Consider the following 26,325-nt stretch of genomic DNA (forward strand, 5'->3'; position numbering starts at 1 on the left):
GAATAACCTAATTTAAGGCAGTTAAAAGGTCATGCAAGTTTCTTCTTGGAGTCATCTTTAGTTGCAGACTTGCCCTTACACATGTTTTTGCGGGAATATTTTACTCAATATTAGCTTTACTTAAGGTTTGAATTCTAATAGGACCCACTGTGGTGTAACCACCTGATATTAGTAGCCATGTTATTTAAAGCCTTTTTAAATTTAATCTGTATAAAGTATGTATTGGCAACATTTTTTACGTTCAACATTATCACAGCAGGTTTTGAAGGAGTTCAATGAGTCCAAAGAAGGAAATTTCAAAAACTGCTCAAACTTCACAGTCAGTCTGTTTCAATGCCACCAAACCTCTACAAGCGAAACCAAATCACACATTTTAGCAAACGAAAGACCTTTATTACTCACCACAGGTGGGCCTCCCAATATGTCATTAACAGGCGAGACAACCTTCATATAGTAATTGTTTCTCATAGGTGTGTCAGTTGTGGCTACACCTAAAATCGATACTGTGAATGAATTACTTGAAAATTAACAAAGATTTAAAGTTTCATTGTGTAAGAATTGCAAAGCTTATCAATTTTTTTTGTCTATGCCCATTTCTAAAAAATAGAACAGCTCTGTGTTTTCTTTTTTGCATACTTCTGCGGTGTGAAAAATAGTACTGCACAACTGACTCATGGTGTGGATGTCTAGACACTAAAAAAAACATGACCTGAAGTTGCTGCAACATCCGACTTGTTAAAGTTTGCTCAAGTTTTTTTTCTTTTCTTTTTTTGTCATTGTGTCTGTCTTGATCTTTTGGCAAATGAAAAGCGGGAAGATGGTCATTTTGAGCATGTCATGCATTAAATCATGAATTTTATTGTTTTTTCTTTCTTCTGGATCATGACTCCTACAAAATGCTCACGATATACAGTATGAGCAATTGCATTTTAACTCTGTAATACTATCTGACAAATGAATAATTTTGTTTCACTTTTTATTCCCTTTCACTTTGTCTCCCATGCAAGACTGGAAAAGTGTATTTATAATTAAAGCTCAGCATGATACTTTATGACTTTCTGAGAGTCCTACTGGTCCGACAAATTCTTCCAAAAAGAAGTTTATTTTGTAGGACAATCAATTTTAATTATTGTAGCTAACTATTGGCTTTTTTGTGGCAATTAACATCAGCAAAGGTACCCATCAGTGGAGATTAATTTATAATCCATCCATCCATCCGGAGGGGACAAACCACAAGAGAGAGATTTAATCTCTCTAGTGTATCCTGGGTCTGCCTATGGGCCTCTTCCAGGTGGGACATACAGCGGGTAAAATAAGTAAAGAACACATCACCAAAGTAAATATATTTCCAAAGGTGCTATTGTCATGAAATTCGCACCAGATGTCATACAGTCATGGTAATAATCCAAAGAAATCAAGACATAGGTGTTTATAAATTAAATTATGTGTAATAATGAGACATGACAAAGGGAAAAGGTTTTGAACACACATAGAAAGGGAAGTGCAAAAAGCCATGAAAAGTCATGATGCAAGCTGTAATTAGAAAGCAATCCTGCCACTTAGTGCAAATGAATGTCAGCGATGTCACGCAAGAAACATCTCATGATGAGTAAAACTAACAAGCTCTCTCCAGACTTTTGCAACCTTATTGCTGCAAAGCATACTGGTGGCATTGGTTACATAAGAATTTCTAATCCACTGAAGGTTCCAGTTTGCACCGTTGGTGCCATAATCTGGAAGTGGAAAGAACATCATTTCACCATAAATCAGCCACAACCAGGTGCTCCCCACAAGATTTCAGACAGGAAGTGAAAAGAATTAGAAGAAGAGTTTGTCCAAGAGCCAAAGACCAATTTCTTGAGGGCTATAGAAAGATCTGGAATCAGCTGGTACAATTATTCTAAAGAAAATAATGAGTAATGCACTCAGCTGCCATGGCCTGCATGCCATGAAAGCATGTTGAAGCGTGTTAAAATTTTGCTGAACAATATTTAGACAAGCCTGTGAAATACTGGGAGAGTGTAGGTTGGTCAGCTCTTTGGATGCCATACATCATGTTTGGACATCAAAAAGCACTGCTGTGGTGGGGCAGGGAAGGCGGACGTACCTGCACGGCATCCGCAATCACGCCCGCCGACTTAAATATTGTACTGGGTCCTGTGGTTGGGGTTGTTGTTGTGGTAATGGTGAGCTGGCAGCGGGAGGGCTGCAGCTCTGTGTGTATTGTGAACAGCAACCGTGTGTGTGCTAATAAAGAATGCTGCAAAGCATGTTAATGTCACCGGGTCTGCCGTGTTCATTTACAACTGCATATCACCCCAAAACACCATATCAACAGTGAGGTTTGTAGATGGGAACATCATAGTGTCAGGCTGTTTTTCAGCATACGTGACTGGCACACTTCACATAACTGAAGGAAGGATGAATGGAAAAATGTACTGAGACATTCTTGATAAAAATCTGCTGCCATCTACCAGGATGATGAAGATGAAATGAGAGTGGACGTGTCAGCAAGACAATAATCCCAAACACACATCCAACGAAAGTCCAGTTTAGAGAGAGAAAATAAAGCTGCTAGAATGGCCCAGCCAATCGCCCGACCCGAATCCAACTGAAAATCAGTGGAAAGAACTGAAGCTCGAAGTTCATTGAAGGGTCCCACAGAAACTTCGGGTTTTGAAGACTGTTTGTGTGGAAGAATGGGCCAAAATCACAAGTGAGTAACCCTTGTGACTAGTTTCTTCATAGAGGAAAATCTTGAAGCTGTCATCACCAACAAAGACATTTTGTAAGATGTATTAAATACATTTCAGTAAGCTTTTTCAGTACTTTTCCCTGTGTTATTTCTCATTATTACACAGAACTTAATTTATGGACATCTATGGTTTGATTTCTTGTAAAGTATGAATTGGATGGGTTGTCATCGACATCTGGTGAAAATTCCATGTCAATAGCACCTTTAGAAATATATTTACTTAGAAAAATTGGTGACGTGTTCAATACTTATTTTACCCGCTGTGTGTCCCACTGGGAAGAGGCCCATAGGCAAACCCAGGAGAGAGATTATATCTCTCACTTGCGGTTTGTCCCATGGATGGATGGATGGATGCAACCAGGAGGCATTTAAGTCAGAAACAACCCCTAGTTATCCAGCCCAAACCACCTCAACTGGCCCCTGTCAATGTGGAATAGTAGTGGCTCTACTCTGAGACGCTGGTGAATGACTGAACTTCTCACCCTATCTGTAAGTGAGATCCCAGACACCCTTTGGAAGAAATTTCTGCTGCTTGCATCCGCAGTGTGATTCTTTTGGTCACTGCCTAGAGCTGAAGACCAAAGTTGAGAGTGAGGACATAAATCGACCAGTAAATGGACAGCTTCGCTTTCACGCTTAGCTCGCTTTACCACAATGGACTGGTACATTACTGCAGAAGTAGCTCCAGTCTGTCTGTCAATCTCCCGCTCCCCTTTCCTCTCACTTGTGAACAATACATAGCGATATCTGAACTCCTCCACTTGGGGCAACAACCCATCCCTGAAACCAAGTAGGCACTCCACCCTTTTGCAGCTAATCTCATTTCCATTGCTTCACATGTGGCTGCAAACATCCCCAGAGCGAGCTCAAGGTCTCCAACTGATAAAGCAAACAAAACCACATCATCTGCTAAAAGCAGAGAAGAGATCCTGCAGCCACCAAGTTCTCATGATAAAAGTTATGAACAGAATCAGTGACAAAGGCAGGCCTGGTGTAGCCCAACACCCTCCTGGAATGGACCTGACCTGGCTCTGACTGCCAGCAATATGGACCAAGCTCTCACTGTGGTTGCACAGGGACTGACTGGCCCATAGCAACTGGTCAAGTACCCCATACACCAGTAGCACATGTAACAGAATTCCCCAAGGGATGTGGTTGATTACCTTCTCCAATTTCACAAAACGTGTGTTGACTGGTTGGGTAAACTCCCATGCAATCTCAAATATCCTTGAGAGGTAAAAACGATGGTTTAGTGTTCCATGATGAAGACAAAAACAATTTCTCCTCATATATTGGAGTTTCGACCAGCAGGTGGACTCTCTTCTCCAGTACCCTGGTACAGACCTTAGGAGTCCGAAAAGCTAACCAAGCCTGGTAGTACTCCAGTACCCCAGTGTCCACCATCTGATTTGAGAATTACTGCCATGACAAGCACCAATTACCTTGCAATGACAGATCTGTACAGCTACTCTGGCAATGGAGGTATGGGACATGGGGCATTCAGACTCAGTGTCCCTCAGGATATGTGTTGAAGTTCTGCCAAAGGTGGGAATTTAAGATCCTGCAGAACAGGGCCTCTGCTAGATATTCAAAGTGAACCCTCCCTATACATTTGGGTACTCCAGCCCTGTCTAACATCCATCCTCATCACCTGATCCAACTCACCACCAAAGCCCCTTTCTATATTCATGTGTCCAAGACCTATGGCTGTAGGTCTTGGGGTATGAATTACTCTTTGTCTGGTCCCCTCTTTGAATTGCTATCTTATCATGATGTAAAAGTTTGTGTGGCCCAGTGATCCCAGGAGCTATGTTGTTGGGGGCATTTGCTTCTCGTAGGGTCATCCAAGGCAAACTGGTCTTGGGTGAGGGACCAGGGTCCACAGGTTTAGGACTGCTCAGATTTAATATGGTTATAAAGCTGTATAGATGATGTACAGGAAGCTGCCAATTCTAATCAGATGAAATAAAACTTCTAAGCAAGTGAAGAAAAAAGAAAACAACTTTCAAAGACAGGAAAGCAAACCAAAACATCTTAATACTTTTTACTATTACTCGATTAACCCTATCAAATTCTTTGCTGTTTAAAGTGTCATTTTCTATTATACCTATACACATTTACCAGACTAAGAAAGGCTGTTAATGGTAACCCCAGCTTTGAAAGTGGCTAACCCAGTCTGCTCTGTAGGAAGAGGCCACATACACACTGACTCAGTCAAATGAATTAAATCATGTAATCAGGAAAATGTGACATGAATTCATTAAACTATTTTTTACTATCACATAAGGCATCAGTCTAATTACGCTTCGCCCAGCCACTGGAGTTTGATGATCAAAGAAATCAGATTAGTTTAGGTTTCACAGAAAACTTTGTGTCATTATAAATTGATCATAATGTAATACTCTAAACTCAGTTTAATTTAATCCAAACATTTAAACATTAAAGCCTTTGAGAGTTACACAAATCGTATTTGGTATTTAAGGCAGGATGTCCATGTATCCTCAGGAGACCATGAGTCCTCATATGGGGACATTACATTTGAACTTTTCTGCTTTGTTCTGCTCATTAAAGTTTTTTAAACTTTGGTTAAATTAATGGGACTTTATTGTGTTATGCCGTAAAATAAACTCACTGCTCCCATGAAGACATGCTTTCTGTTCAGAGATGATGTTCAGATTTTTTGTTTTTTGTTTTGTATCAGGCTCAACCAACACCAAATAGCCAGGAGAAATTTAAAAAATGCATCCTAAGTGCCTTGGCTTTAAAAGGGGTTAAAAAGATATATTCATACATTTATATACAGTAATTTAAAAAATTTGATAGTCCTATTTAACACTTTCTGTTAAACTTTTGGGTTCTTAGCCCATATGATTCTACCAGTCTCACTCTTTTTACTGGTGTTTTATAGGCCATACAAGAAGCCTTTACATGCAACCTTCAGCAGAACTTGTGAATGCTATGCTGGACTTTTTAAACACTGTCTGTTTTAATGTCTTGATAATGGACAAAGTGTTTGTATAGCAGTCAGTATTTATAGTTATGTTTTCTAATTCTTACTGTAAAATCAAGTTTCTGCACTGGGAACTTGAATGTTATTTTCATCTTTAAGCATGAAGCGCCAAAATAGATAACTGTTTATATTACATATGACCTTAAATCCACAAATCCTGTAACAGGCATCTCTCTGTAATCAGTGTTGCCTGTTTGTATAGTTTCTGCATTCTGGTCCTACAAGTCAAACTGTTTATTTAAACTGTTGGTGTTTTACTGAAACACGTTTAACAGCAAAATGGTGATTATAATCATTTTTATGTGACTGATCACGTAGGAACCCAAATAATGCTGCTGTCTACACACTTCTAGGCAAACAAGGACATGCCTTCTTTGAGCTGTCCTGATTTTCAGGAACTTGTTTGTGCGGTAAACTTCATTTTGAATGACAGTGGCCACAAACACGTCTGGCAGAGTCAAAGGAAAGGAAAAAACATTCTGTTGCTGAAAACCAGAAAGAGAATGACCCCCAGTAAAGGGCAGTTATAGTCAGGTTTTCATATGAATAAGCACATTTTTCTTCTGTTGCAAGCAATAACTGTGAATGATTAAACTGCTTGTTGGGATCGTGTGCCATATGATACAGTTAACTGTCTGCCTCTGACCCTTCCTGTTAGCCATCACCTCCCCGCCTGCCTCCTTCTTTTAATAAATTCAAAGGGGGCTGTGAGTGGAGCTGACCCCCCTAGTGAAAGTGCCATAGAGCAACTCCAGATGTGAACATCTTCCCTCTCTTTCTCTCCTCCTCTCTGTCTCCCACACTCTCTCACTTCCACCACCAGTGCACCCGCCCTCCCCCATGCAGCTACGAGTTTTCCATTTCCTTTTTTGGTGAAAAAATCTGGAACAGAGGCAGGGAGGAGGACATTTCGCCAACGCCGACAGGAGAGTGTATCTGGAGGTCTGTGTATTTGTGCTTCATCAAGGCAATGAAACAGTCGACTCAGCATAAACACTGGTGCATGTATATCCATTCAGGGACATACACACAAATTTGCGCTCGTGCTCCATTTTCACACACACATGCGAGCACACACACATTCACACACCTACACACACACACATACACACGTACACACAAATATCTTAAAAATATCAGAAAATTAAAGGCATACACTTTTCACTCTTTTATTACCTACGCCTGGTTTGTCTCTACCATTTTCTCGCACTCACACTTTCATGCTCGGCTACTCTTTCCCCTGACTTTACACACACACATACACAGATATTTTTTTCCTAGAAAGACATTTGCCAAAGTGGGGGGTTTTCTGGTTTACAGAGTAAACACAAGTTCACAGAAATCTTCATACATAATGACCACAAAGATGCACATGCACTATGCACTATGTTTATATGCACTGCATATAAACATAGAAAATATAAAAACTGCTAAGAAACATCAAAGTCAGTGTGAATTTATTTAATAAGTCTTCAAAATAAAACTAACCATTCAGCCATATCAATTTTCATCTGAGTTACAGGTATGTTCATAGTTTTAATCCTGATGGCCCATTCTCCATCTTAAAATGTATATTTGCCAACTCTGACTCACCAGCATCAAAGCTGAAATAATGAAATTATTAAGGTATTTTTTAATAGAATTTTCACAAGTGTATCATACAAACTTACAATGAAAAAAACAAACAATAACAGCTTCAACAGAAACAAAATAATTAGTGTGGCCAATCACGGTATTCCTGCCACACACAACAGTAATGTTGTTGTTTCAGCTTCTTTTGGGTTATTAATGCTGGCTCTTTGTAGAATGATTATATATATATATATATATATGTATATAAAGAATTATTAAAACAACTAAAAAAGGAAATAAGATAAAATGTTATGTAAAAAGTGTCATTGCAAAGCTCAATATAAGCAGATACATGACAAAAAATGCTCTGTATTTCTTGTGCCTTGTCCTCATAATAGCAAGTAACAGCTACAGGGAGGCAAAGTGAATGTTTTTATGTGCACGTACATATCTTACCCAAAGTGCAAATAATTTGGAGTGAATAATAAGAACTGACTACAATAATAAACATATGTTCAGCTTTGCTTGTTCTTCTCATTCGTATTTTTCCATTTACAAAAAAATGTCTAATTCTTTAAAGTGTCCCACCTCTTTCTGGATCATTATATACAGTAAATTGTTAAGTTGAACAAAAAAAGACATACAATAGAGAAAGGCAACTGACACGTGAGGAAACGAAACATTCAAAATGCATAAAACTGCAGTTATAAGAGCATTAAAACAGTAACTCCATTACACTTAAAATATAGACTGCAAGTTTCATCTACTATACTGTATCAGTGTTCGGTGTCTTTTCTTCAGAGTATGATTTCTACCTGAAGTTACATTATTGATGGAAAAAAAATGTTTTACATAGTTACAAGCAATTTGCATTTATAATACTAAGGCACTCCATGAACAAAATCTATTTTTAAAAATTTTTTTAAACTTTTTTTTGGAAATCTTTGTGATGGTTCATGCAAACAATGCAGCATCAAAACAGGATTTTGGACACCAGCTTTTAGATTAAAATCTGACATAGACGGGACATCGAGTAACTGATGTCTTATATAAAGAAATTGACCTGAGGCAGTATGTGTTAGCCTGTGTTTCCTGTCTTGCTAATTACTCAGGGTTCTTGAAAAGCCATAATAAAGAGTAAGTTGAGGGAAAGGTGGGATTTTAGGAAATCAATGCTCTATAGGCTGGTGTGGCAGTCACGGCATAAGATTCTGTCACCATCAGGGAAAAACCCAGCACCAACAAGCGAAACAGAGCACTGCGAGCAGGTGAAACACGGCTGATGCCACTGACGATCTTCAAATGAGATGTACTTTCCTCCTCCAAAGCCTGAAGAGCAAGGAAAAACAAATTGACTGCTGAAAGTTGATACTTGAAAATAAAATATCAGTTTTTTGACACTAAATTATCCTGACATTTTTTTTCTCTATAACAGGGGTGTCAAATATAAGGCCCGGTGGACAGCATCGGCCAGGCAAAGACTCCAATCTGGCCCAGGGCTAGGAAGGCTTTCAGAAATGCTAACAACGAGTGGATACATTTTGAATTTTCTACTGTGTTTTCAAAAGTTTCATCACTAGGCCAATGGTCATTTATACTACAGTAGGGTAGTTAGGTAATAGATAAAAAAAATTACATGACAGAAAAGTTCATGTTTTTAACTATTATTTACTATATACATTTATATAAATATATATTTTTTAATATTTGAAATTGTATTTTTTCGTATATCTGAGGGAATAAATGTTAAATGTCTTCATAAGTTGTGATATTTGAGCCTAGTGATTAGTTTCAGGTCTTCAATGCATTCAACACTTTTTTTGCCATAAATTCTCTGTATCTACCCTCTGTGGTCCAAGCAGTCTTCCATACCATACTGCAATTCAATGTATGTAGTGTATTAAGGTAGCACTACGAGTATATTCACAAATCAAGATAGTGATGTATACACCGTGATGCATTCTTGCCTGTGATGGGTTTGCTGCAGGCCTCACACTTCTTGGCGTACAGGCTTCCAAAGCACTTGAGGCAGTAAGGGCTGTCATCCCGGGAGGTGAAGTGCTGACCTGCCAGCTGGGTCTTACAGCTGGTGCACACAAAACACTCCTTATGCCACGGCTCATCACGATAGGTCACTCCACCTTTGGTCAGAGTCTTAAAAAAAGATCAAGGGTCATGTGGAAATCTGTCACACTACTGCAGAGATTTAATCCAACTAATTGTTAACTCAGTTTTTGAAGTGTGGCAGTTTACCAGTTTCTCAAACTTTAAAAATAATAAGTCTTTATAACAATGTGGCAGCTTTGCTGACCTTTTTACAGCGTGTGCAACGTGGAGCAAACTTGTCTTCGTAGCAGGGCACACAGTAGTGCTCATCCTTGTCAGGAATGAAGGACTTTGAGCCAATCGGCTGTGAACAGCTGTGACAAATGAAACAGCCCTCATGCCAAGTAGAACCTGCATACTCGAGTTTTCTTGTGCCTACAGTAACAGAAGAATGGAAACAAGAGGCAGAAAATGAATGATGGAAAGAATGAATATAAAAGTGCTAAGTTTGCATCATTTACACGTCTTTATAGGATAGTTACGATCATTTTGGTATTTTTTGTGGTTTTTATAAAATAGGAAATAAAACAGTTGAATTGCATGAAGACATATAAATCCATTTTGTTTCACTAAGATTTATTTTTCATCATAATACCACAGCCCCCATACTTCTCTCCTACAACTGGAAACTGGTGGCAGGCCTTAAAAGAAAAGGGATAATGCCATTTTCCCCTCTGTGTCCTCAACCAATCCATCTTGTATTCTACAGCTGTTGAGTTTTTTATTATACTGGTTGGTTTATTCTACAGTGACGCAGTGGTTTGTGTTGGGCTGACATCTTGCATTACTGCTAACGTTTCACCGCCTTAGTGTATATGTGCTGTTGTGATCTCTAATCAAAAACACTGAAATCCCCAGCAAAATCTTTCCAGATTAGAAACTGACATTAATAACTGTGGCTCAAGAAGCATAATATTAACTGTTAGACATGCGTATTTGACAAATACAATAAAAGTGAACATGCTAAAATAGAATTCTGTTTTTCCTTTTTTTTTTTTTTTTAGAAGAGAAAGCATTTCAAAAGAATTGCAATAAGCTTTAAAAACTTTATAAACAGGCAGTAAGTTTATAACAAAGCACGAAATCTCTGCACAGACAGCAGAATTTCTAAAGCATGCTTTCTGCATGTAGTCTAAAGCAGCGGTCCCCAACCCCCGGGCCACGGACCGGTACCGGTCCGTGAGTCATTTGGTACCGGGCCGCGAGAGTTGAGACTCGGGTGTGAAATGTATGGTTTTCAGGGTTTTTATCGGTTTTTAGCGTTATTTTGTTATCGTTTTTTTCATTAACTCGGTTTTCCTGGGTCTTTTCACGTGTGTTATGAATAAATCTTCTTTTTTTCGGTACCGGTACTAGTTTTATTTTGTTGTATTTATCCGCGACACCTTAAAGGCCGGTCCGTGAAAATATTGTCGGGCACAAACCGGTCCGTGGCGCAAAAAAGGTTGGGGACCGCTGGTCTAAAGTCAGTATTCTTTAAATGGTCTCTTGACTCTACTGGCCCTCTTGACCTTACACCACAAAACTACTGTGTACTCTGCTTATTACAGTACACGCTTACAGTACACGGCCATAAATGGATTTCCCATATATGTGAGATGCAATCAAAAACTTTCACTACAGTACAGGGATAAAAGGATTTCAATTTGGTTAACGTTTCATTCAAGGTCATGTCCTTGAGCCATACACTGCTACGTTTTGATCACTCGCTTGAAGTTCTGTTTTGACTAGTCGCAGGCGTAGATTTGTGATACACACTGGATTTCCTCCAGCCTGTCAAAACAGCGACCCTTCAAGTTCAAGTTGCAAGTAACTAAAAGTGGCGAGTAGGGTAAGAGGTGAGTGAAGATTGTGCCCTTGTAGGACAATTGTGTGTGCTGTAGTTCATTTGCACATAATGTCCTTGCTCAGACGCCTCAAAGGACTGGCATGGCTGTGCAGAGCTTTTGCACGATTTTGCAGACTGTCACCTATATGCTGTAACTGATTATTGTCACCAGGTGGCAGAGTCAAAAATGTGTGGAAGAACCAGTCTCTGGGCTGTTCTTGTGATGCTGTTGATCCTTCAGCCAGCCATGGAGAAGATTGATGTTATAACATGCAAAGAGTTAAAGTGAAACCAAGCGTTCAAAACAAAACAACTGCAGCCAGTGTCTGGGCTTTTTCACGCTACTGTTTTGATCTTTGGTATTATTTTGTTCTTTTTTCATGCTTCTGTCTCCCCTTTGCAGTGAATGCTCCCTTTCCTGCCCAGCCCCACTTTTCAACCAATCAGCATTCGATCTACACACAGCATCATCTTTGCTGAGCCATGCACTGTTGTCTTTTTGAGGACTGCACATCCGCGCATCTCTGTAGAGATGACCAAATACTCACGCAAATGAGCACAAATACAGTACCATGAATCCCATTTTAAGATAGTACAACTGGGCACTCACAGTCTGATCCTATGGGAAAATTTCCCAGTGTGCCTGACCTGATGCACTGCTCTTCAGGCTTGGAAACTCCAAGCTCTTCTACTGGAAATACTATTTGGTGTCTGAGTTTATAGCCAGAGACCAAAAACTCAAAATGATATCAGTTAGCTTAGGTAAAATTTAAATCACTTAAACTTTTTGGGTTTTTTTTAGGTGAAGCAGAACATATCTTATCATATATGTTTTGTCTGTTTGAAAAATAGAAAAGAACTTATGCAAGACTTCAGTCGCCACAACAACAGAAATGCTAAATGATTTTCAGAAGTGAAGAAGAGGACCATTGTCTGCGACTGCACAACAACATCTGGTTGATGATCTTTGGCAATGGAATAATTTCAGTACTTTTATCAGAACAATCTTGATAACCAAGACAGTTTCTGTGGAATCTTTATACAGATTCAGTGTAAACTGTGCTTTTCTCCTCAAGTCGCTAGCACTAAGGCTATCATTCAGCTATTACACAATGATAAGTATGCTTCTGTTTTTTACGGGTGTTTATGTTATTTGATGACAAATGATGGCAACTGGACGCACAAAAATGAAACAGGATGAAGTAAGTGTCCCTGTAAATTTGTCTTACATAATACTGAATAAAAAAGAGGAGTAATTGGGGGAAGCCAAAGTCTTCCTTGAATTATTTGTAGATTATGAGGGCTGATAAAGATAGTACCGGGGACTGGAATTTGCAGATTTCTCTACTGATATGATCAGTTTACTTCCAGTCTGTCAGCCATTGGGATCTAGTTTAAACATGTCAATTCAAGCAGACCATTCAAGCCTTGTCTTTGCCTCTTTCTCATTGCTCATCCTTTTTTCTAAATCCATCCTGTTTCGCCTTTTTCTATAATTTTGACTTTACACTTTTCATTTGACCCTGCTTTCTGGAGTTTACCATCTTACAGTTCTTTTAAAATGATGTGCCTATATTTTAACTTTTCAATTCGAAACAAGTGGAATACATGAAAATAAAAGGAGGGACAATGACAATGTTTTTCTATTTTATTGAATTTCATCTTATGGCTCGGCTCATGTTTCAAAATGCCCCACAACTTTACTTTTCTAACTGCCACTGGAAGAATACTTCATACAGACACAAAAAAGAAAAACTTTAAACTGTTACAAAAAACAATTTAGACCAGAAAAAAGACTATCATGCACATTTCATCTTCAAAGTCCCTCTGCACAGAAACATTGCAGCATCCTCACATACCTGGCATGACAATCTTGTCACAGGCTACACACTTGGAGGAGAATTCATTACAGTAGCAGTCATTGCAGAGCAGTGCATCATCCTGGCTAGTGAAGGGTTCATCTGCCAGAGAGCGATCGCAGCGGAAGCAACGGAAGCAGTGCTCATGGTAATGCCGGTCTTCATAAAAGAGTTCCTGGCAGCAGAGCAAAGAAAAGGCAAGGACACTGAAAGTCATTTCATACACTTACAAATGTGTCCAAGAAATGAAGTGACATTTCCAGGCATATGCACTAAGGGGATAACAAAAATACTAAAAAATAATTTGTGTTTATAGCATGAGCATTGAGGAGTTTAGTCCTGAGCTAGGTCAAATGTCTGTATATGCAGTGACAAGTAGGTTGCACATGTGCATGCCTGTGACTTTATTGGTCAGGCATGTGGAGTGAATTCATTGTATACAGGGCTTTAAGCCAGGAAAATGCTGGCTTTATTTTTCATTTACCCCTCTTAAGGGTGTTGATAACTGAATGGAATATTTTAGCTAAGTAAACTATCAAGCACTGTGTCATATCTCCACTTATTTGACTCCATTATGGACCATATTGGCTTTAGCTGATCCACTTCATATTAGTGTTTTCCACTGAGGGAGGATTACATTTTAACTTGATTGTGGGGAAGAAACAGACATTGCCTCATGCTGCATTTTTACTATCTCAAAATTAGTTAGTTGGCATTTATGGACTTCTGTGGAAATTACCTGCATAATTGCTTGTTAAATTAGCCTCTACAATGTCTTCCTATGCAAAATATATAGATCACGCCTCATTTACTATGAATTATGCATCATTAACATGACATAACTTCTGTGTAGGCCATTCAAAGCCATGTCCAAACACTGTAATAATGGCATAAAGCTCATTGGAGTAGTTCTTTTGTGTGATTTATCTTTGTTTAAACAGTTAATACAAAGTCCACACTGTGGAAAGAGGTAGATCATCATTAGTAGTTTATTACATAAGGAAATCTTATATATACAATCATGTTTTTATCTTTTTATAACAACTATCGAATGCTTTTCAACTGCAAATCTAAAAAAATATTCCACTTGTTACTCTTGTTGTCGAGCACATAGCTGATTACATGTTGGGTCACGTTGAAATGGATGCCTTACCCTTGCGTCATGGCCAATCAGTTCTTTGCACTCGTCACATGTGTTCGAGAACAAGCTGTCATAGCAGGGAATGCAGTAGGGGCTGTCATCAGACTGGATGTACTTGCGGCCATACAGCGATTCTTTGCAATTGTCACAGTCAAATCGGTCAGTCATCGTAATTTCCTAAAATAGAGAAAAGATGCATTCAGGTCATCAATGATTCTAAAATAAAATGCTGAAAAGCAAAAGTGAGAACAAACAATAAAAGCACAAGAGAAGAGAACAATGAACAGTGGACGAAAAGGAGGGAGTGTGCTCAAGAATGATTCAATCACCTTTTCCATCACAGCAGCCGAACATCAGTGTAGACTTTCACTGCCAATATTTATGCTGTAAATACTTCAGCTTGTACCAGCAATGGAGCTGAGCTCAAACAAAACACACAGCGCAAGTGGGAGCAAGTGGAAAGAGACGCAGGGAAAGGAGTGAGGGAGGGAGTTAGAGGCAGTTCAAAATGCCTATTAACTTTTTATTACTGTGCGATGAAAGTGTGGTAGGTGCAGAGGGAAGGGGGCAAAAGGGGGAGCTGTCACTTGCTGTCTTTGAGTAAAACACCTTCCTGTTTCTATGAAGCGCAAGCTAACGAGTAAAACGCCAAACTGAACAACCTCAGCTGCGATTATGACAGAAAGACGTAGTATATCTGCTCACATCACATGAAATCCACACATCATTTATGCGTGTAAATATTTATGATGCAAGGATTTATTTTTGTATATAGCATGGACCACCAACAGATACAGAAATCTCGTGAAGCGTTTGAAAGTGTCTTTTGTGTGTGTATGTCTGAACATAACTGCTCAGCAAGTGGCTTCCTTGCAGGATAAGATGCAGCTACAGTGTGTGCCTTATAGATAATAGGCGGTAAACTGTCTATGAACATGGTTACCGTTGTACGAAAGCACCCTTGATCATGACTGAGTGAACAACAAAGTGACAGAACAACATTGTTTGAGCATTATGGTAACAGTATCAGGTTGCCAAAACATTACAACACGGCTGGAGGAAAGCCCAGTGATAAGTTATACAGCCCTCTGGCAGGCTCTAGTGCTGGCTATTCATTCCCACCACCCAGTAACAACAATCATCGATGATAAGACAATCAATCAAACTTTAAACTGGTCCATTGCTGCCTGTCTTACACCCACACACCCTTAGAGAAACACCCACGGGTGCATGCACACAAGCATATTACACACAAATCCCAAAGGAGGCATGTAAATACACATACTGACATTTTTTGTATCAAAGGGGAAAAAAAGAACAAAGCCAAGTCACACAGGATCCACCATCAAAGAAAAAAATAGTCTCAGCCTCTCAAGTTTCAACTGTCTCTGCCGCTTTGGCCATGTGTATGAACGGGCGCACATCACTACACTGCCATGTCACTCTAATTTAATGACTGAATGTCTTAAATTCTGGGGCTTATGTGAAAAGATCAGAATAAGCAGCTGTGGTTCTGCCGTGTACATCAAGACGCTGAACTTGCAAATATGTGTTTTAACACTACATTTATGTACATTTGACACACCATTCATCTAAGAAATTGCTGCCATTGGCCCACATAACTACAACGTCAGGATTAGATCAGCAAAGTATAAAGCTCAAAAGCAGCACTGCGACCTTAATATTATCTGCACGTCACGTTAACATACCTGGCAGTGCTTTCCAGGCAAAGGTACGGGATGAGGCATGACTCACAAAACCAGAAAGTCAGTGCTATGACGTCTGATATCAGATTAAATTTCCACAGCGAATCACACACGTATTTATTGCCTGTTTCATATTCATACATAATCTGTCCATTATAATAATAAAGTATATAGAAGTTGTTAAAGTAGAGAAGTGAGATGTTTACACTTCGATTCCTTAAAGAGTACTAAACAGTTTTTTAGGTTTGTCTAGTTTCCCTGTCTAAAAACTAGGTTAGGGTTAAGTATCCAAAGAACTCAGTGGAGCACAGATGAACATTAGAAGTAATTGCAAAATTTTCCAGAACCAAGTACAAATATATTGCACGTAATACTTCAAGAATCGGAACAAAGGCTGTTTTTTTTACTCCCAGGACTTGTAGTGTTACAGTGAAGTGATTTACTTCAAATACCAATCCAAAGCCTAAAATGAAGTTCTAACAGCACAGACTCTCACAGAGAGGGGCATGACGTCAGTGTACTGACCCTGCAGTGATGGCTTAAGACGTGACTGCATGCAGAAATTGTTGGCCACTAATCAAAAGAGAAGAGAAGAGAAGAGAAGAGAAGAGAAGAGAAGAGAAGAGAAGAGAAGAGAAGATGGTGAGACAGCCGCAGTGAACTCTACTCTGAAAGTCAGTTCTCACAGGGAGAGGGCTGTGTATCTACTACTGTATATACTAGCTTTCTGGCAGAGTTCCATTGCCTTTGTGTACAGTACCAAGTGACTAAAAGCCCCACTCTGGGTTAATAATGTTCAAAAATACCAGAAGTGTGACTGAATTCATTCCCCTGGGAAAAGTGTGGGCTTTTCAGGAAAATCGTCACTGAATCGACATAGGCCCAAAAATATTGCCAAAAGTTCAAATATAGTGCTTCTTCAGAAAGAGACTTTACACAGACAACGATGCATTCCATTCTCTAGATTTTCAAAGCAACATTTGTTTCAGCAGCGGGGTCGGTGAAATTGATTCTGCAGGAATGTCACAGTCATATTTAAAATAAACTAATAGGAGTTAAGTTTAAAAATTGTATTGTTTGAGAGCTGACAGTCAACTGTCATCTTAAAACTGTCTCAAAAACATTTGAGACAAAGGGGTCTCTAATGTTTTCCCCTTAGTTTCTAGTACCATTATCAACCAAACTCTCAGTTTCACCCAAAAATTAAAATCTGATACATTTCTGTAAAATGAATTGCAAATTCATACTATGCCAAGGATGAATTTGAAATAATTGCTCTTGCTCCAACCACATGCCAAAACACTCAGTAACATCCCATGCAACTATAGAATTATTGTTGTGTTTAAACTTGCTACAAACGGACCTTCAGACTCTTTTTCGTATATCAGGCTATAAGATAGCAGAAGAATGCCAAGGCCACATTCTAATAGTCATTACAACCATCCATGATTGGCATCAGAAGGTCAAGTTCAGGGTCAGTTGTGAGACACCACAAAGCAACAGACCAACCAGAGCATGCAGACTGTATCCTGTTGCTGAGCAACGTAGTCATGGTTGGTCACTGAAGAGCTAGGAAACACCCTGTCCAGTCCCACAGGCAGGCCTGTTAATCCCCAGCCCAAACTTTGCATATGCTCTGGTTAATTCCAAATGAACAGTCACACAGCCTGCTGGGAACAAATGTGCCAAATCTGTCCCTTGTCCTCTGCAGCTTATCTGGAGAACATGTTTGTAAAATATCTCCTGACATCATGCTACACCAACTGGGGAAAGAGATCATCTTGACCCCAGAAAGTAGATGGCTGTATATGAGCTAAAGTTATTTATATATGTAAATATATATACATATACTCCACATTAACAGAGAAACTACTGAATCAATTTTCAGCAACAAGAATGAGAAAAACACATTTTATGACTATTTTATTAAATACTTAATGGGGAAATGTCACATATCAAACATTAATAAAAGTGCCAGTGCGGAAGCAGCGCGACTGGTTGGACCAAGATAAGCCAGCATGACAACTGGAGGAAATAGCATCACGGCCGTGGCGCAGCAGTGACACTTTAGGAGCATATTTTAAAATTGTTCTGTTTAATTTTAAGGTGGAAATTACACAAAAGTTGTGGTTACATTGTAATATGAGGCGTGCATGCAATAAAGTAGTTAAGAAGAAGCCATTTAAGCATAAGAGCAACTGCTGTTTGTTATTGTAGGTCTGTGTTTATACGTCCTTTATGACATGTGTGCTTTTAAATCCAAGTGGATACTTAAAACGTGTGGATTTTACTGTGGAGAGTAAAGCCTGATTTACTTTGAAAAAGTAGTAGCAACAAAAGCCACTCAATCACTTTAACTGACTGAATCTTTCGGCAGTAAAAAGACTCACAAACTAGATGAAGGAGTGTGTTTTGTGCGGGTCACCTTCAAGTAGTACACCACAGGTTCCGTCTATAAAGGTTCCAGAGACAGTGATGAAGTAGAAATGAAATGAAGCCCAAAAACAGATAATGAGCAAAGAATGTGAGATAAAAAGCAAAATGCATGTTGTCTTACAAAAGTCTTACAATAAATTAGAGAAAAAGTGAAACAGCTGCATTTGGATAAACACATATGATCACATTGTGTCCTGTCTGCTGCCTGGACATCTTCCAAACACAGTAAGCCCTTTCTGGCTTTGAGATAGGAGAAATTTCAGTATATCATTTCAGAGCCTACTTGAGCATATGAAAAATAAAGCACATTAGCAAGAAAAACACTTGTGAAAACAATTGTGTCTCCATCCAGTGGCTATATGAAAAGAGCCTGATGGAGATGAGTTCATTCATTCCAGTTCCTCATAACCAAGGAAGAATTTCATTATGGTGACTAATGCAGTCAAAGCATGAATTGCACAATAAAGATTTCTTTTAATGGTTCAGAGCTTAGGTTTATGACACAATGTCACAAGAACTGCGTTCATGTTTTCTTTTCAAGTGACTTGCAACTAGACCTTCTGGGAAAATGTTCCAAATCCACAAGTCACTCAACAAACTAAATCCCATCGGTATGGCTGTTTTTGTGAGGATCATTGAAAGTGGTCAGAAATATTTAGGTCGTAACAAAACAAAAACAGAGCTGGACATTGCTATGTATTTGCTAAATTAGTCAGTTGTTTGGTGCGCTGTTCCTGTTGGCTTTCACTAGATCAGATAAATAAAGTCCAGCAATCAAAAGGACACACTGAGTCTTATCATAGGAAGAGAAGGAAATTGCTCATGAATGAGAGATAATGCTGCAGCTCTATTCAAAGACAGATGTGCTTATTTAAACAAGCATACAAGTGCTGGTTTTGGAAATACAAAAAAACACTTTAATTCTAGTGTTAAGCAACAACTTTGCTTACTTAAAAGTAGCAAAAAAATCCACCACAATGAACTGACAGTTTAGTCAAATATGCCGCTGTTTAGTGTAGCTGTTATACAGACTCTTAGCAAGAAATCCAAACTGCAATCTCTGCAATAAACTCTGCAGTCATCAGAGTTTATTTGATGGGGTCGGCACCCAGCCACTGTTAAGATGCTATTGGTAGATAACCAGTGGCTCCACTAGATCTGTTGTCATTTTTGCACTCTCCGTCTTTCATTAGAGGAAATCTTGGGCCACCCACACTCTCAGTACATTAGATGAGCATCTGAATATAAAGGTACACAGAGACACTTTCTTCTGCTGAGTTTCTTTCAACAACATGGTTGAGAAAGATGTGGCAGGGCAGAGAGACGTAGACAAGGTCTGGTGTGAGGTCACCTGAGACTGCTCTTCTGTGGAAGCATGGGTCAGACTTGACAACAGAGCACAGGCTGCAGGACCAGACACTGGAAGGCTAACCTGTTATTGCCTCTGAGCATTTAAACACCGCCTGGTGTGGAGTGGGAGGCGACAGAAGGCTCAAGTTAAAACCAACATCATAAACATAAAGGAAGAAAATGAGTACCTGCAGCAGCAAATGTCACCATGGCCTTTGTAATTTGTCCATTCTTGGCAGCTTTTAATGACCATGCATGTGTGGGGATATGACTTGATGTCTTTTAATATTAGCCTTCAGTCTGTTGTGTTGTGCACACAGCGGTATTAGGGAAAAGCTACAAGTGAATATCAGCTGGCTTGAAAGAACTGTATCTCAAACCTTCTGGAGTCCTTCATTAAAAGGATCTGACACAATGATTTATGTGTGTACAAAAGATAAACAAAAGCCCAGCACATACTGCACTGACGTTAATTTAGCTATACTTAAAACATAAATTTTTCACAGTCTGACAGTCACTTGGCCCAACTGAGAGTTGAGGACGTGTTAGCTAGAGGGCCTCCATGTGTGCATGGATCACAAAACTCCGTGAAGAAGAACCCAGCTGAAAATGCAATTGTCACACGTCACCGCTCTGTTTCCAGAAGCCAATCTCAATCCGAGTGTTCCACAATACTCCACCAACACCAAACAATAACATTACAATTACTTTAAATCATACAGTGCTGTCCCAACCACCATGAGGGAAAGCTTGGAAGTGAACTGAATCTGAATGTATTTTTGTACCACTGTGTGCAGATGGTCAGAAGGCTACATTTTTGGCCTACATTTGTCTTCCTTTGAAGAAAAAAAAATGCTGCCATACATTAGTGCCTCACATCTGGTTTGCATTGGAGGAACTATGCAGTTAACTCCTGTGTGCCAGTGGAGGTTTTGGAGAATCAATGCCTTGAGAATGCAGGAAAAGCAGCGTTTTTACTTTTTTTATTTCTCTGTGCTGGTATTTAGATGGCATGGGGAAAACTAGAATGGGAGTGAGGACAAAGACAAAAAAAATGTAAAAGCTGGCAAGAAAGGTTAAAAAAAAAACTAAAACTTGACAGTCTGCTCTGTAGTTAATCTTTGAATATATTTAAAGGTGGAAAACAGTGTGGAGTGAGGAGAGGAAAGTAAGGAATTCAGAAACAATGGCGCTGAAAAGAATGTGTGATAAACAGCCAATTCACAACAAACGATTCAAAAAGTTGATTCCTTTTTGGCAAACAACAAAGGGAAGCCAATAAAGGTGCTGAAAGATCTCAAGACAAAAGTTCAATTTTCTCAAAGTCTTACTCCTGCTTTGAGGTGAATAATTAAAATGACCAGAGTTGTTCTAAGCCTTCTATATAGCTTTCAGAGAGGATTTACCATGACTGTGTCTCTCTTTAAAGAAACACAGAGTTTAATACCAAGAACCTGTTTCTCCAAAGTTTCCCATGGCAGATTTGTGCACAAACATGGAAAGTCACTGTCCTGCTATCTTCACATCCTCCCCGTCATCCCCAACCCTATGATCCACAGGATAGGGAATCCCTTTGAAATCTGAATCCTTCACAGTTTAGTGGAGAACCTTTTCAGTCACCTGCTTTGTAATGCTGTGCATAACATTTGAATAAATGTATTCCCATTTTTAAGAGCCCTTCTTTACTCATGTATTCAGTGTGGCCACCCTAGTCTCCATTCAGATCTAAGGACAGAAGTATGCTTAGTGAGGTCAGGGTACTTCCACTTGCAAGCTGGGTGATTCATTTACTGGTTTGCAAGTCCCAGGAGAGGATGTTTTCACAAGACCAAGCTCCAGAGGGGGGAGGGAAAGAGCCCTTTTGATACAGTATCTTCAATGGCAAAACAAACAATATATATTTTTGTCTGTCTCTTTGTGCCTTTGTTTCATGAACAGTCAGATTCAGTAATGACCTGTTAACTAAACCAACTGCACAACATTTCTGAACTTTTCCCCATTAATCCCTTAATAAAGTTAAGAGTATCATACTCCATGCATGGGTTTTTGTGAGTTTTAACCTAAATAAATTGCACAAAGTCCTTTTTTCCCCCTTGTTTTAGGTCCTACTTTGTATTTGAGGCAGGCACTTTTGACCTGTTTATGGCATTTTGGGAAATGAAATCTAATTACACAGTGGTTTGGAAATGCTTTGACTTTGTTATCCATGCTTTGTGATATAATAAAAAAATAACTTGTGATGGAGTCATGGACATTTCTCCTTTTCTTTTCTATTTGCTATGGCTATGTCTTTATTGTTGTACTTAAATCTGTGTTATACAGCTTTTGACCTTGTTAGGAATGGCTGTTTTCACTCTGGTGCTCCGTAAGCACCAGAGTGAAAACAACAGCAGTCATTCTTATACTTTTTTAGAGTTCCTTCAGAGACCTGTCTGAAAGGGCCACAGATTGATGCATTGTAATGTAGGATAGTGACTGAATCTGTCATTAGTTAACACACAAACACACATGCATTTGTACTTGTGTCTCTGAGAGGACACTGCCCAGTCAAACTGTTATGTCATTCTAACGTCAATCCTAAAATCAAGTCTTACAGTTTTTCTCGATTGCTAAGACTCATTCCTGGAAAGCTACTCTCCTTTTCCCCAAACTGTGAACACAAAACCCAATTTTCAAGCTACATTCACAAAAACCCTTCTTGCAAAACCAAACTTTCACCCCAAAACAGTTCAATCTGTGCTCAAAACTGAACTATGCCACCAAATCATGCCTCAAGTCAATCTAAATTAAATACTCTACTGAGTAGTCACTAAACACTACATAGAAAAAAGGAAAACACAATGCTCAGGACATGAAGAGGTAGAAATAAATGTTTATTTAGGTTAAATGCATGTTGCAAAACAAAATACCTGGGCATTTCTAACACTTGTATATAGAAAAGAGAATTTGCCAAAAACAGAAATCCTGTGCATTTGTAGCACCTGTACGTAGAAATAAAGCACACAAATATAAAAATGAAGTACAAAGAACAGAAGTGCATTACGCCGTCACAGCATCATTTCTCCGTACTGGGTCAGGCCACAGGACTTCATCTATATCACAGGCCACATTTACTCTGGCCAGGCAATGGGGGAAAAAACCCTGGCATGCTGTATCCAGGGTTGACATGCCTCCACACCCATGTCACCACAGGCCAGTTCCATGGCTTGCAGGAGATTTACCCTGGTGTAAGGTTGGCGTTCATATACCTTCCACTGCCATGATGAGAAGAATTCTTCAATGGGGTTCAGGAAAGGGGAGTATGGTGGAATCTACCGATTTTTGTGTGTACCCTTAGTCCGGCCTCCTTCATTGTCATACCATGGACAAGAACATGATCAATCACACTAGCTCAGATTTCATCTGAAATTACTGTTCTTTGTCCTCGCTGACCACCTCGACCGACTTGACCTGCTCGACCTCTTCTCACACGAACTCCTTTTTTTGGATGTCTATCCATTGTAGTGCCTCAAAAACCAGTGCCCTGGCTAATATGTACCTTCACATCATTAGCCACAAGTGAGATAAATTTTGAGTTGTTGTGTTCAACCGGTGACACCTGAGCTTTACTTGTGTTTGACTTTTGCCACCTGTGCTCACCATTATGCAACACAGGTGCATCACAATGACAATGTGTTGACAAGATGTGTCTAAACAGGTGAAAAGTGCTTATGGTTTTGCCAAAAGAGTGATTGATTCAATAAGTGGGTTCAGGCAACTGAGACTTTGGTTCAGACAATAGGGTTTAGTGTTTTAGCAATCGAGAAAAACTGTAATGTTTGGGGGTAACTCACACACATGCACAAATCCACTTAATCCTGCCTATAATGTGAGTCAGCAATGTTTCACATACCTGCTAACACAATTAATTAACTATGCACTTGTATTTTATCTCTAAACTTAAAGTATACTTGATAAGCATGACCACAGAGGTGGGAAACTTAAACATGTTCAGACCTCTGCTCCTTAGACACTGATTTTGTGGCTATTAGTCACACGGGGGCACTGAAATTTATAGGCAGTTTCCCAGACGAGGATTAAGCCTAGTCCCAGACTAAAAAAACAACGCAAAACAAAGCAAAAAGCAAATAAATCCATGAACATCTCCACCGATAAAAGTTTGTAGTCTAGGACTATACTTACTTTATGGCTGGGAAACCAGCCCTGAGGCTAACTGTGAACCAAAAGACACAAAATGGCTCCTTCAGACTCTTGGTCATTCCCAGGTGGTCTCCTAATGTTGCTGAGTCAGCATAACTAGCCAGGACATCAAGGAAACCAGGCTAGAGTTTCACAGCCCGCACACTCAGCAATCTGAGCATACCACACACAACTGTTGAGTATACACTCACAAGTGCAAGCAATTATTTTTAACTCATTTAGACTTGCGGCTCGTGGCTGCAGTGATGGCACCTGACCCTGAGGTTAATATCAAGGCAAGGGAGCTTTTTATTATTTCTCTGTTTAAACATTCATCCAAATATCCCCAGACATGAATATTCAGCATTTTGTAATAAGCAGGTGGATGTTTTCATTCACTGAGCGCCAGGGATTTTATGGGTTTTATGCATTATAAGGGGTGAGAGGAATCTACGTTCCTGACAACAGCTGCACAAATTGTGCTTCATAACCGCAGCAGACCAAAACACTCACCTCTCTCCCCCTTTGACACTGTTACCCTGAAAAGACAGGTTTATTTAAACAACAACAAAAAAGCAATTCACTGGATAAGAAAATAAGGGTAACATGCCAATTGTGAATTGGCTGGGATGATTAGCTTAGAAGTCATTTCCAGTACATGTTGCCATTCTTTCCCTTCTCAGACACATTTCCATGGCAACAAGTAAACAGTGCCCTCATTCCCTAGCACCATAAACCTCTTGGCAGTGACGTTTAGCTCTCATTTCATCCTGCTCACTTCTGCCTGAGGGCACAACCCAACGTTTTATTAGGAATGCTGGTGCAATGTGAAAACTGATGTGCCATCCTGAAAAGGCGATTCTGGACTTCCTCACTATTTCAAGAGTGAAGCCTGTAACCCAAGCGTCGTGTTTCCCGGTCATAAAAAAAGACAAAAAAAGACATGATGTCTACTTCCTTTACTCTGCTATTCAGTCTGAGAAACATACCCAGGTTCATTTCCTACTGGCCGATGACCGCGTTCACCCGCATGCGGTGGTTAACAATGAGAAGTCCAAGACAGTATGCACACACACACTGCTTCTTCCTGTTACCCCAAACACAGACATCTCTGGGACTTCTCAGAAAGATGTTCACATACATTTTGCAAACACACGGTCACAATGAAAAACAGATGTATTATGTCTAAACACAGTGAAACAGTCCGGCGGAAGGGCAAAGTCACAGATACACCTGCAGCAATTTGCGGACGTTTTTACACACACCTAATGCAAGCACACACAAAGCTGAGGGTAGAGCGTAGAGAGATCAAACAAAAAATAAACACTGCAACCAAAACAGGGGCCAATAAGTGGCACGAAGAGTGCAATGAGCAGCTGCATACACACACCCACCGTTTGTTTAACTTTCTTTGTGGGGACTTCCTGTTGGGTGTAATTATCTCTCATATTTATGATCCCCAGCTTTTCTGCTCACATAAATGAAGCTGATAGGGTCAAGCAGTCTAATGCGTTAAGGAAATGAGTTTCAAACACAGTGGGAAGATCTTGGTAACAACAATCTAAACATGTTGAGTAGTTGATGAATTCACACCAGGCTGACGATCAGGTGCCCCCTTACACTCGAACCCTCACCAGCAGTTCGGAAGATGGAAGCCTTACTTAGTCAAACAATGATGTCATTGTTGGTGAGACTACCGTAGAGTGAGATTTAAAGTGCAAGGGACGATAAAAATCAGTTTCCATTCAGACTCAACTTGAGATTGTATAAATTTCCATTTATATTTCTGCATACTGATGCAAAAAAAAAAAGAAAGGACTGTGTAGGAACATATCTCCTGTGACCCACTTTTTATGATCCGGAGATCAGCCGCCTCCTTTTCCTCTCTGTCAGTCTCCCTGTTTGCTTTAACCTTTAAATAGGTTACTCTGGGCCAAGTCATGTGACTATCTGATGTCTTGGCAGTGCATGTATGCTTTCTGGAAAAAACAAAAACCAACAAAACACATGATGATTGGCTACAAAACCAGGAAGTGTCTATGTGAGCGGTGCACTAGTGGAGGTTAGTGACCTAGAGGTCATACATCCCCCTCGCCTGACTGCTAGGAGAATGTCTCGACTCTGAAATGCAGCAGGTAGGCTCTGTGGCTGCAATGAGCTCACTTCAAAAGGTGTCCATAAATCACACTGACATGCATCCACCCTTACCTCCCGAAGCCCCTCAGTTGCTCCCACACCTACCGATTTCCCCTTTTCTCTGCTGCCATCGAAAAAAGCTTCAGACTATATGTCTTTTGTCCCTTACTAGTTCTGATCATTCATGTTTTGAGCTCTTGCATCCACTCACAAGGCCACAATTGCACAATTGCACAAGTGCATTCAT

General features: G+C 39.7%; 1 protein-coding gene across 1 annotated transcript in view; it reads right to left on the reverse strand.

Annotated features, from left to right (window-relative positions):
- Nucleotides 1-7,239: 7,239 nt before the first annotated feature.
- fhl3a (four and a half LIM domains 3a) overlaps nt 7,240-26,325 on the reverse strand; it is a 30,010-nt gene continuing 10,924 nt past the window's right edge. The window contains exons 2-6 of the mRNA XM_063485914.1: nt 14,284-14,448; nt 13,131-13,305; nt 9,649-9,818; nt 9,305-9,491; nt 7,240-8,666 (exon numbers count right to left, since the gene is read on the reverse strand). Coding sequence (XP_063341984.1) covers nt 8,515-8,666; nt 9,305-9,491; nt 9,649-9,818; nt 13,131-13,305; nt 14,284-14,439 — 840 coding nt within the window. The 5' untranslated portion in view covers nt 14,440-14,448 and the 3' untranslated portion in view covers nt 7,240-8,514. The remainder of the gene's footprint in view (nt 8,667-9,304; nt 9,492-9,648; nt 9,819-13,130; nt 13,306-14,283; nt 14,449-26,325) is intronic.

This window comes from Pelmatolapia mariae, linkage group LG10_11, assembly GCF_036321145.2.
Source record: "Pelmatolapia mariae isolate MD_Pm_ZW linkage group LG10_11, Pm_UMD_F_2, whole genome shotgun sequence".
In the NCBI taxonomy this organism is placed as follows: Eukaryota; Metazoa; Chordata; class Actinopteri; order Cichliformes; family Cichlidae; genus Pelmatolapia; species Pelmatolapia mariae.